The sequence below is a fragment of the Cuculus canorus genome, chromosome 1 (genome assembly GCF_017976375.1).
Source record: "Cuculus canorus isolate bCucCan1 chromosome 1, bCucCan1.pri, whole genome shotgun sequence".
Lineage (NCBI taxonomy): Eukaryota > Metazoa > Chordata > Aves > Cuculiformes > Cuculidae > Cuculus > Cuculus canorus.
The window spans coordinates 205408630-205420711 of NC_071401.1; the positions used below are offsets into that span (position 1 = coordinate 205408630).

General features: G+C 44.8%; 1 protein-coding gene across 1 annotated transcript in view; it reads right to left on the bottom strand.

Annotated features, from left to right (window-relative positions):
- The window catches only part of PLXNA4 (plexin A4), a 478478-nt gene that overhangs the window by 78706 nt on the left and 387690 nt on the right, over nucleotides 1–12082 (bottom strand). Inside the window, exons 11-13 of the mRNA XM_054084753.1 lie at nucleotides 8940–9036; nucleotides 7168–7358; nucleotides 442–593 (exon numbers count right to left, since the gene is read on the bottom strand). Coding sequence (XP_053940728.1) covers nucleotides 442–593; nucleotides 7168–7358; nucleotides 8940–9036 — 440 coding nt within the window. The remainder of the gene's footprint in view (nucleotides 1–441; nucleotides 594–7167; nucleotides 7359–8939; nucleotides 9037–12082) is intronic.

The following is a 12082-nucleotide window of genomic DNA, read 5'->3' on the forward strand; positions in this document are numbered from 1 at the left end:
GCTTAGCTGATATAAGTCAACATAACTTCACTTAAATGTGCATACAATTGGTGGGCTGAGGTCTGACCGCAGGGGTCCCTCTGTCCTCCAGCCTTGCACGGTGGACAGCTTTGCAGCTGTAAAACTTAATGATCACTCCTGCATGGGGTAAGCTTCTTCTTGGGATTGCTGCCCCACAAACTGGAACTGAACACTCTCGTCGTGGCTGCTATGTGAAAGATAAAGGATAACTTTAGGGCATATGCCACAAAGATTACCTAAATATGTAATCCAAATACATCTATAAAGGGATTATTAGCTTCTAAGCTGTAAGTGGGGAACGGCATCTTCCATTCCTCACCTCCAAGGCTGGGTAGAATGGACTCCTTTGAAGAACCTACAGGTAGCAATGACTGTTATTAGGTGCGCCGTGATCCACTGTATGCCACACACTCAACTTACTGCTCTGCTGGGATGTACCCTTCCACCAGCGGTTTGCACTCCACTCCAGCCACTTTGACGTGAGATGCAATATCTCGGAACTCCAGCCCCAGATTCTCCCCACGGATGGTCACTTTAGTCCCTCCTTCACGAGGGCCTGTCACAGGATTGATCTGGAGAAACAAGCCAAGAAGAAGAAGAATCAAACCACCTATATAAAGACATCAGCATCCTCTCAGGTGAAAGAAAAGATAATATCAGGTCTCCTTGTGACCGCTAGAGACACTCTAAATTATGAATACTGAACAACTGCGGGGACAAGCCTACTCCAAATTCACCACTGGGTCCAACTCCCTTGCAATTAAATATCATACTAGCCCTAACATCAGAGTATACAAAATTCTGCTCCACATCTCATTTAATCTCTTTTGACTACTTGCAAAACCCCTAGAGACAAGTAGGAGATGTTTCCTAGGTGAGAGCAGGGTTTTCTGGTTGTGCACCTGAGCTCTGCACTTCATAGACGTGAGTCATGGAGGGGCAGGAGTTAGGCACGGTGGAAATAAATAGAACAACAAGAAAAGGATCTAAATGTTCTCAGCTAGTCATTTTAAATCCTGAGTTCTCAGCCCAAAGCACATGAAAATTTTTATCTATTCTGGAGGTAGGTATTGGTCATGCATCACAAATTCATCTGAAAATGTCCACCTGAAAAAAAGCAGCCAAGACGCAACAGAAATAGCATGTCGGATGAAGTACAGAGTAGGTGGATGGTGACTGAGACAGCAGCAGCTGTTGCTATGTGGCAACATGTATTTCTGAAAGAACTCTGGCTGCTCTCATGGTAGAGCTGGGGCCAGGGGAAGGGCAAGCATGGGAGTGTGGATGGCTTATTCGTGGAGTGGGAGGCACATGAGCCCTGGCATAAGATGAATAGCTGTCCCAATCATCCTGGTGGCTGGTGGCGCAGTGTTTGTACCCAGTCTGGACCTTCACCAGAACCTAACAGGGATAGGACCATAGAATCATAAAGTGGTTTAGGTCAGAAGAGACCTTAAAAGTCATCCAGTTCCATCCCCACAGCCATGGGCAGATGTACCTTCCACTGGATCAAGTTGCTCAAAGTCTCATCCAGCTTGGTCTTGAACACATCCAGGATTGGGGCATCCATGACTTCTCTGGGCAGCCTGTGCCAATGCCTCATCACCCTCACAGTAAAATATTTCTTTCTGATATCTCATCTAAATCTCCCCTTTTTCATCTTAAAACTATTCCCCCTCATCCTATCCCTTCACTCTCTGATATGGAGTCCCTCCTCAGCTTTCCTGGAGCCCTCTTTAAGTACTGGAAGGTTGTTATAAGGTTTCCTCAGCACCTTCTCTTCTCTAGGCTGAACAAGCCCAACTCTCAGCCTATCCTTGTATAGCAGAGGTGCTCCAGCCCTTGGATCATCTTTGTGGCCCTCCTCTGAATCACTGCACCTTGCTCAGTAGAGGCTATGTTGGGCAGCAGAGTCAAAGCACCACCTGGACTCCACAGCTCCCCCCTCCCCATCATTCCAGAGGAATGTCAATCTCTCTGCAATATCTCTGGCCCACGCAAAGGGAACGTGTATGTGGAAAAGCATTTGGCATCACATCCATTATCCTTGTTCAGAGCCAGGTGGAAATTAGCATTGGTGTTGTTTCCTTAACATTGAAACAACATGGAAATCATAGGGCTAGCCCCTAATTATCTCAGTTCTGCCCTTCCAATTATTCACCGTGCCCAAATGCTTTGCAATACGACTGGGTAGTTGAAAGGGGCTTCAAACACTGTTTTCAAAGGGCATTCCTTTCTGCCCATTCAGGATGCCACAGCTGCCATCTGCCAGCATTGGCAAGACTCTCTCAACACCGAGGAAGGGTGAATTCCCTGTCTGAGGTCCGTACCCACTGGCTGATGTCTCTGCCAACTGGGAATCTACGGCTGGCAGCTAGATCCTTGCGTAGCAGTCAGACTGGCAGGGAAAGTTGAGGCAGTTGACTGTTTCCCGGTACTGAGCCTCGCACCATGGTTAGTCTAATTTCTACCCAGAGGCCAATTTTTAGAAGGTTCACCTTTAGTAAAAGGAAAAACACCTTGACACCTTTAGGGGATTATTTTATTTTAGGATATTTAATTTTAGGTGCTGCGAACCTGCTCCTGAATGAATGTGTCTTTGCTCTGACTATACAGGGAATCAACAGAGCTTAACAAGTTAATAGCACAGATGATAGCTTTCAATTGGAGTGGAGAAGATTTCGATTAGACATTAGATATTCCATACAATGAGGGTGATGAGGCTCTGGCCCAGGTTGCCCAGGGAAGATGTGAATGCCCCCTCCCTGGAGGTGTTCAAGGCCAGGTTGGATGGGGCTTTGAGCAGCTTGATCCAGTGGGAGGTGTCTCTGCCTAGTGCAGGGGAGTTGGAACTGGATGATCTTTAAGGTTCCTTCCAATCCAAACCTTTCTATGGCCCTATGCTTCTGTGATTCTATGATCACAGACAAGCGCTTGGACCCGTAAGGTTGCTTAGTGCAGACACAACCTCTGCAACACAAGATCCCTGCAGAAGTCTGGTCTTGGGTCTAAAAAACCAAATACCACTTGAACTAAGAAAATCAGAACCACGGCAAACTTATTCCTACTCCAGAAGTCAACAAGATACTTAAATCCTGAAAAGAAAACAGCGTAACATTCATAAATCTGACAGGTGAAATGTTTATTTGGATTGGCTGGAAATTTGACCTTTGGATGGTCTGAGGTGTTGAGGTTGATAGACAAGTAGAAAATGGATTAAAAAAAAAAAGAAAGAAAGAGAGAGGCATTTGGAGTTATTTCCCAGGAAATGAGGAAAGCATCTTAAAAATGAAAATGAAATTTGTATTCCAGGAGAAACTAAAACTGATTGTCTCACCTGGGGACTCAACATTGAAAACTTAAACTGTTTTCCAAAAATGGCAATTCCAAAGTATTTTTTATTCTAAAACATTAATAAATATCTATTCAAGCAAAGTTTTCTATTTGAAATACTTATTTTGCTAACGTCAGTTAATCCTCTCCTGATAAAATGCTACATGAACTATCCTGGAAGGCTAGAATATATCACCATAACAAATGCAATCTAATACCTACTCAAAATGGGAAAAAGAAAGTTAAACTGAAATTCCCGTATTTTATTATATTTCCTTATGTATTAAGAATACTTTGTAAGAGAACTGAGTTCCTCATGGAATATTTGGGTTCTGTTTTGTAGTAGTAAACTTGCCATCAAATGGTTTTTATCTGTTCTTGTAAGGTGAGCATCTAATAAGTTAGATCTGTGGTTAATTGGGACTCACCAACACTTATAAGAGTTTGCTATCAGGGCAGTACATCTCACAGCAGGGTTTTTTTTCTCGTATGACTAATGTCGTTATCTTGTATAAAGGAAGGCTTAGTAGTGAAAAGGAATAACTTCATAGAATCATAGAAACACGGGATGTCCTGATTTGGAAGGGACCCAAAATGATTATCAAGCACAACTCCTGTCCCTGCATAGGACACCCCAACATTCACACCATGAGGGGGTTGTCCAAATGCTTCCTCAATATTGTTGGGTTTGGCATCATCACTGGCTCCCTGGGGAGCCTGTTCCCGTGCTCCACCACCCTCTGGGTGGAGAATCTTTTCCTAATGTCCAACCTAAACCTCTCCTGGCACATCTTCCTGCCATAACCTTGGGAGCTATCATTGGTCACTAGAGAGAAGAGGTCAGTGCCTGCTCTTCCTCCTTCTTCCCTCGTAAGGAAGCAGCAAACTCCTCTTTTCCAGGCTGAACAGAGCAAATGACTTCAGATTCTCCTCATGTGACTTCCCCTCTAAACCCTTCACCAGCTTTGTGACCTTCTTCTGGACACTCTGTAGTAGCTTTAGATCCTTTTTACACTGTGATGCCCAAAACTGCACCCAGTACTCAAAGTGGGGCAACACTACTGTGGAGAAGAGCGGGACAGTCCCCTCCCTTGACCAGCTGGCAATGTCATGTTTGATGCACCACAGGACACAGTTGCCTTCTTGGCTGCCAGGGCTCACTGCTGGGTCATGTTCAACTTGCCTTTGACCAGAACTTGCTAGAAAAGTTCTTTTCTTTAGGACAAGAGCTGACTTTGAGACAAAAGTTTCACTGCAGAAATCACAAAAGCTTAGTGGAAACATTCTCATTCTCCTTCCACATCTTTTTAAAGCACAAGATTTATAAAAATTCTTGCTATGTTTGAAAAAAACATTAATAGGAAAATTCCCAGAATGAAGCCAGCACAGCGACTCTGCATCCCAGCTCACCCCTCTCACCCACCCTGATACATAGAACAAGAAGGTGTTACTGCTCTGTTTTCACAGTGAGAGAGAAGGGGGTGTTTCTATCACAGGTGTAAAAAAGTGAAACAAGACCTGTCAGTTTTGGAGAGGAAAATGCATGCGTGGAAACAAAAGCTGCCAGGAATCCTCAGCTTTCTCCTGAAGACCCAGAGCTATGACACAGCATTACAATTTACGCCCTTCATTCATATCAGCCTAATGCTGCAGCTTGTTGCCCTTAAAAGACATTTAAAGGACTCATGGCTCAGTGAGTCTCTGAGTTCTTTAATTGCAGAGTGGTAATATAAATGCAAGAGCTAATAAGTAAATAAATACAGGTTATTGGAAGCTCTGTGTTGGGTATGTGCCTGTACCTGTGCAACTGTAAGGATATGTGTTACTTCTCCTCGCTCATCTGCACAGACACTGTCCTGGCTCCTCGTCTGAACAAAATAATAGAATCATAGAATAGCTTGGGTTGGAAGGGACCTTAAAGATCATCTAATTCCAATTCCCTTGCCATGGGCAGGGATACGTCCCACTAGATCAGGCTGCCCAAGGCCCCATCCAACCTTGTTGGGCAGGAGTAGAGGGGCAGCATCACCTCTCTTGACCTTCTGGCCATACTTCTTTCAGTGCAGCCCAGGAATATGAATGTTGCTACCAACAACCCCAGACCTGCCATTCGCTGCAACGTGCATCCAGTCACTTGAGATTACTTCCATTCTAATGGCTCAGAAAAAGACTTCCCAAGAGCTATTTATGATTGTACCAGGCAGGTGGAATGTATCATGAGCAAATCTTGCAATGATCTGTCTTAGCTTTGGGAGCTGTTGGAAGAAATGCCAGCAGAATTAGAAGTACATCCCTCGTGGAGCTGTAGGGTGGATAGTGAGTGCTTTACACTTCATGATGAGACTGTATATGCAGGCTTAGGGTCAAACTATGGCAGATAAAGGAGGACGGTCTTTCAGAACACCATAGTACTGCATGGTTAGGTCCTTGTGTTTTGGACTTCTGCTTTAGCTGATCACTCCTAACTTTCCCAATACCAAATTCCAAGAATCTGTGCAAAATGTTGGAATCTTTCCCAATGATAAGAATTTGAAAAGTTTCAAACAAGGTTTCATCCAGTCTCCTCATAATTTTCAGGGTCTCCAAGCTGAACTTTCAGAAGTAGTTTCTCATTCTGGCTGTCTCTACATTTGCTTTCACAGCTTAGAGTGGGTTCAAGTGGGCCCAAAACTACCCAACTCAGATAAATCCAATTGCAGTGGAGACCTCCACATCAGGATGATGCTGACACGCTAGCAGTACAACTCAGTCAGTACTTTGGGTACTGATGGGTGGCAGGAAGATGGATTGAAACACAGAAAGAGGGGCAAATGTGTCCTAAGAGAGTAAACAAAATCACTTTAGACTGGAGACCCGATTTCCCTCTACTGTCTTCTTTCCCTTTATCTTCTCCCTTTCTCTAAGGTTTTCCTATTCTAACTCCCCTTTGTACACTTGCCCCAGGTTTTCTTTTGGTCCAGTCAACACATTCAATAGAAAACCTTCTAAAGAACACTGTTACATTGCAGATCCTCTGCCCTAGTCTTGTCTTCATTGTCTCTTTATGACTTAATAGGACAGTTCCGAGCTTCATTAGTGCAGGTTTGATCCTGCCTTTTCCCCAAGTCCTCAAACAGGGAAAGCCCACAACCATACAGTTTTCTTTGCTCTGTGGGGACTTCTTTCATCATGCAAAGTCAGACAGGCAAACAGAAGAGCATTACTCTGCTAGGATCAGCGGACTCTTGTTTTATTCTGGACGTTGACTTTGTCCATGTCATGATGCTGGGAAGCATGAAGTACAACCTGCCCTCTTCCTTGACCTTCTGTCAGCAAAGCTCAAGTCACTCTGGGATCACTCAACATCTCCTTCTCAACCAGGCTGCCCAGAGAGACTGTTTCAAGAGACAGTTGGGTTCATTGACTACTCTCACACTATCTATTTGACATGCCCCAGAGCATCTTGTTTCAGCTTCAGCTGCTCCTAAAGTCTTCATGACGCATCTGCCAGCTCTGTGGGCAGGTCAGATGCTCCAATGTTCCTTGGATTGCACTAGCAGACTGTGCTTGTGTAACTGATTCATGTCCACACCATCGACTATGGTGGGAACTCTGACACTCTGCTTACCCAATATGTTGTAGACAGCTAAAGTTGTATGCCCACCTTTGAAGGTCACCATGGCCTCCCATCTCCAAGGTTGCCTGTGGTTTTGCCTGACACAGCAGAGTTCAGCCACGACCTTCCCCTCACCAACAAAATGACAAATCAGGAAAAGAAACCAAAGATACTGTATAACAGGGAATACTCCATCCTCCTGCAGATCCATAACTTACATCTGTGATCTTGGGGTTGGTGCATTTGCCCTTGGTGCTGGACAACTCCAGCCACTGGCTGTCCTGGGCTGGGCAGTGCTGCTTCAGCGTGCACTGGTTCTGTCCCTCGCACCAGCCACACTCAAAGTCCGGGTCGGCTTTCAGGCACAGTCCACAACTGTCTCGCATGGCTCCGCACTTGTACAAATGAACTGGAGGGACAGGAAAACAAATAGGAGCTGAGAGACGCAGACAACACAGGAGACTGATGAGATATCAGAGGGTAGAATGAGGACTGAGAGAGGGCTAAGTGTTCCAAGCTGCTCATCCCAGAGTCAGGGTGAGACCTTTCCAGGGAGTAAATAATGGGGGAAAAACATTTACATCCATTCTATGATACTACAATTCTATGAAGACAAGGGATTTTACCTTTTCATCTCTTTAGTTGCTTGAAGGTAGTCTACCCCAGCTCAGCTGCACTTAGAAAGGCACTGGGTCTAATCCTGCTCTTACCTCTGCCTCTCAGTTTTACAGAGAAGAAATTCTGCTTGTTTGCAGCACTGCCCAAAACCCTGCTAGGATTTTGTATTTGCTTGTAGCCACGACATTTATGCTAGTAAATAGAGGTCTTTGTGTCCATGAGAGCACGCAGTAGGTCTCCATGTAGTATATCCACGTGTCTCCAACCTGTTGTGTTTTCTGGGTGGATTTATCTTCCAAGAACCACAGTTTTGGGAAGGACAGTGCAGGACCTTTTGCATTCAGACTGGGTTTTAAAATCTACTGGCTATTCAAGCCAGTAGAGAAAGGCATCACAGAGGTGGGTATAGAAAGAGAAGGACAAGAAGAGGTCATGCCTTGGAGACAAGAGTTGCCTTCTATATTGCTCTCCAGCTTCAATGTAGTGTTGGTGGAAAGCTCATCCAGCACCGCTCAGCATGAGGGTGGGTGTGAAATGGTGTAAAAGTAGCATGCAAGTACCTGACAGGAAGACATGGAGTGGTAGAAGATGTGGAAAGTGTCCAAGAAAAGAGAGGGTAAAGCGAGGGAGGGATAAACTTCCGCCAGGTGCTGATATGAAAAGGATGGAGTCTGCAGGTGTCAGCTGAGCAGCCAAGAGCAGAGGTTCACTGGGAAAAAAGCCTCAGAGTGGCTGACGATGATGGGCAAGAAGGAAGAAGATGTGAATGGACTGCCCATTTTCAGCAAAAATGCCTGCCTCAGGGTCATGGCTGGATGTGCAATATCCCTCTGTGAGGGGCACATCGTCCCTGTGCTATCGGTGGTAGTTAAACAGAGCCAGGCTCAGGGCAGGAGGTGATTTTCAGTCTTCTGCTATTATCATTTTATTTTGTTCAACCTGCAGCCTTTCTCCTCTCCCTCTCCCTTCTCCTGTTCATTACTACATTGCCTCTGAGCAGAAAGCTCCCGATCTCCTGGCATGTTAACTCGAAGAGCTTCACCGCAGGAGAAATAAAGAGGGGGAAAAAGCTGGAGAAGGAGGGGCATAAAAACAAGACACAAAAGTGTGGGGAGAAGCAGGAAGCAAAGATGATGAAGGTAGAAGGAAAGCAACACACGTGGGAGGGAAAGTCATATTTCTCAGGTGCAAAGAGAGAAGTCGGGTGGGGGAAACACAAAGCACACAAAGAAATCAGTAATTTGCAGAGTGCAGAGAACAAGTATGCACCAGACAGCACAGGGAGATGGTGGCAGCTTTGTTAAGTGTAGGGAGCAATGTGGCCCGTTGCTAAGGTTACCGCTTCCAAGGACAAGTTGAAATAACTCTTTACCTTTGTTCTGCGCTGGGTTGTCAATGTTGAAATTCCCGTTCCACACAACCGTCAACTCCACCGGCAGGCTGTTAATCTCCATCCCTTCGTACGAATACTAGAAGTGGGAGAGGAAAAACAGAAAAACCTTAAACCCAGACTTAGAAAGTGCCCAGAGGTGGGGAGGCAATGAGAGAATCATAGGATCATAGTCCTATGATTAGACTCATAGTCCTGAGTTGGAAGAGACCCACAAGAATCATTGAGTCATAGAATCATAGAATGGGTTGAGTTGGAAGGGGACCCACAAGGATCATCGAGTCCAACTCCCGTCCCTACATACGACAACCCCAATATTCATACCACGTGTCTGTGGGCATTATCCAAATGGTTCTTGAATATTGTCAGGCTTGGCACCATGACTACTTCCCTGGGGAGCTGTTCTAGTACTCCACCACTCTCTAAGTGAAAAGAGGTGGTGCCACGAGTTGTCAACAAGGGAAACAGAGGTGTCAGCTACCTCCCTAACCCCCATACCTGCCAGAAAGTCACAGGAATGCTCTCAAAATGGTGGTTCTCGGTAGAGGAAGCTGTGCCCTCTCAATAGCCTACTTGGCTGTCAGGTGAATATTCCATGTTTTAGGTGTTTTTGCATGTGATGTGGCTTATCTTGGAAGTCTGCCTTGGTGTTGAATGCAGCTCCAAAAGAGTACTTTACCAACTCTTGGGTGCACCTGAAAGGTGTACATTATGCACTGTGAGTCTACAATCCCAATGTACTTCTGCTGTGTACTCCATAGAAGCTGAGTGGATATGTAAGGTTATCTACTCTAGTGATATTCTGAAGAACTTTTAGAACCTGAATGATGTCTGAGAAAGCAGGGAACAGGCATATCATGAAAATACCTTAAAAGGGAGGAAAATCGGGGGAAAGCAGGTTCTGTGTAATTATAGACCTGTCAGCCTAACTTGGCTTCCCAGAAAAAAAGTACATGGAATTATTAAACAATCAATTTATAAGCACCTGTGAGATGATAAGGTGATAAAAATCAGCCAGCATAGGTTTGTCAAGAACAAATTGTGTCAACCCAATTTAATTTCCTTTTTTTGACAGGTCTAATGGCTTGTGGATAGAAGGGAGGCAGCAGATGTGATTGAACTTGATTTCAGTAGAGTATTTGCTACTGTCCTATGGGAGATTCCTGTAAACAAGCTAGGGAAGAAACCACCATAAGGCATATGCAAAGACTGCCAAAAGAAAAAAAAATGCCAAAAGAAAGAAAAATGCCAGAAGAAAAAAGTCAAATCATTCAGTGTCTGGCTGGGAGGGTGTTTTGGAGCATGAGGAGTGGCTGAGGGAACTGGGATTGTTTAGCCTGGAGAAGAGGAGGCTGAGACTTTCTACAACCACGTGAAAGGAAATTGTAGCAAGGTGGGCACCAGTCTCTTCAACTAAGTCACAAGTGACAGGACAAGAGGAAATGGCCTCAAGTCACATCACGGGAGGTTTGGATTGGATATTAGGAACTATGACTTCACTGAAAAGGCATTGGAAGAGGCTGTCCATGGAATTCATGGAGTCACCAAGCCTGGAGGTGTTCAAAAAACATATAGATGAGGCATTTCAGGACATAGTTTAGCAGGCATGTTGGTATTGTGTTGTTGGTTGGATTTGATGATCTTAGAGGTCTTTTCCAACCTTTATGATTCTATGATTCAAGTGGAGTATTGTCCTAGGTCTGGCATTGCTCAGTATTTTCAGTACTGACTTGGACGATAGACTCCAGATTTCATGAATGACGCTGTTCTGGTGCAAGAACATCCAAAAGCAGGGCCAAAAATTCAAAACAGACTTGAGAAGTTGTAGAACTGGGCCAAAATCAACAAAGTGAAATTCAATACAGGCAAGTATAGAGTATTCTTCAGTAGGAGAAATCAATGCAAACAAATATGAAATTGGAGTGACTGGCCAGTGCTGTAGGAAAGGATCTGGGGACTACTGGAGATCATAAACAGATTGTGAATCAATAATGCCATATTGTTGCCAAAAAAATAAGCAAATCTCATTTGGGGATGTACTAGATAGAGTTTGTTACATATATGAGCCCCAGGAGGCAATTCCATTTCCCTACTTAGAACCAGAAAAGCTTCAGCTGGAGTAGAGAGTATCCAGTTTCCAGCAAATATGTATTAAGAAAGCCATGGATATCTTCTGAGAGAGTTGGACAGACTTAAACAAACACTTGTCAGGCACAGTAGAGGTACACAGATCTGGCCTTAATGAAGGAAATGGAAGCTGATCTCTGGAGGCCCTCTCCACTCAGAGAGCTCTCTGACACATAGTGCTTAGTGTATTTTTTCAGCTACATTTTGGGTTATTACAAGCCAGTTCACGTAAGGTTCACCCAGTTGTCCATCTGATCCCACTGCCCACCTCCATCAACAGCTTCCATTCAACACTTCATCAAAAGCAAAATGCCTCATAAGGGGACAGGAGATCATGGAATCATAGAATGGTTTATGTTAGAATGGACCTTGCAGCCCACCCAGTTTCAACCCCCCTGCCATGGGCAGGGACACCTCCCACTGGATCAGGGTGCTCGAGCATCATCCAACCCAGACTTGAACACTCCAGAGAGGAGGCATCCACGGGCAACCTGGGACAGTGCCTCACCACCCTCACCATGAAGAATTTCTTCCTAACGTCCAATCTAAATCTTCCCCTTTCCAATTTAAAGACATTTCCCCTTGCCATATCACTACAAGTCCTTGTAAAAAGTCCCTCCTCAGCTTTACTGTTGCCCCTTCAGATACTGGAAGGCCCCTATAAGGTCTTCCTGGAGCCTTGTCTTCTCCAGGCTGAACAATCCCAACTCTTTCAGCCTGTCCTCATAGCAGAGGTGCTCCATTCCTCTGATCATCTTTGTAGCCCTCCTGTTCCAACAGTTCCATATCCTTCTTATCCTATTTTTCTTCTCTATCCTTCTCATGGTTGCTTAAGGGACAGAATGGGAATAGGCAAGAAGGAAAGACACATTTCTTGGCTGCTACTATTACCAACCACAGCGCACATAAGGATTTACCATCAGGAAACTCCCACTGCACTGAGATCTATTGCAGGACAAACTCTGACTTAAATAAAAAATAGGTTTTACCCATCACAA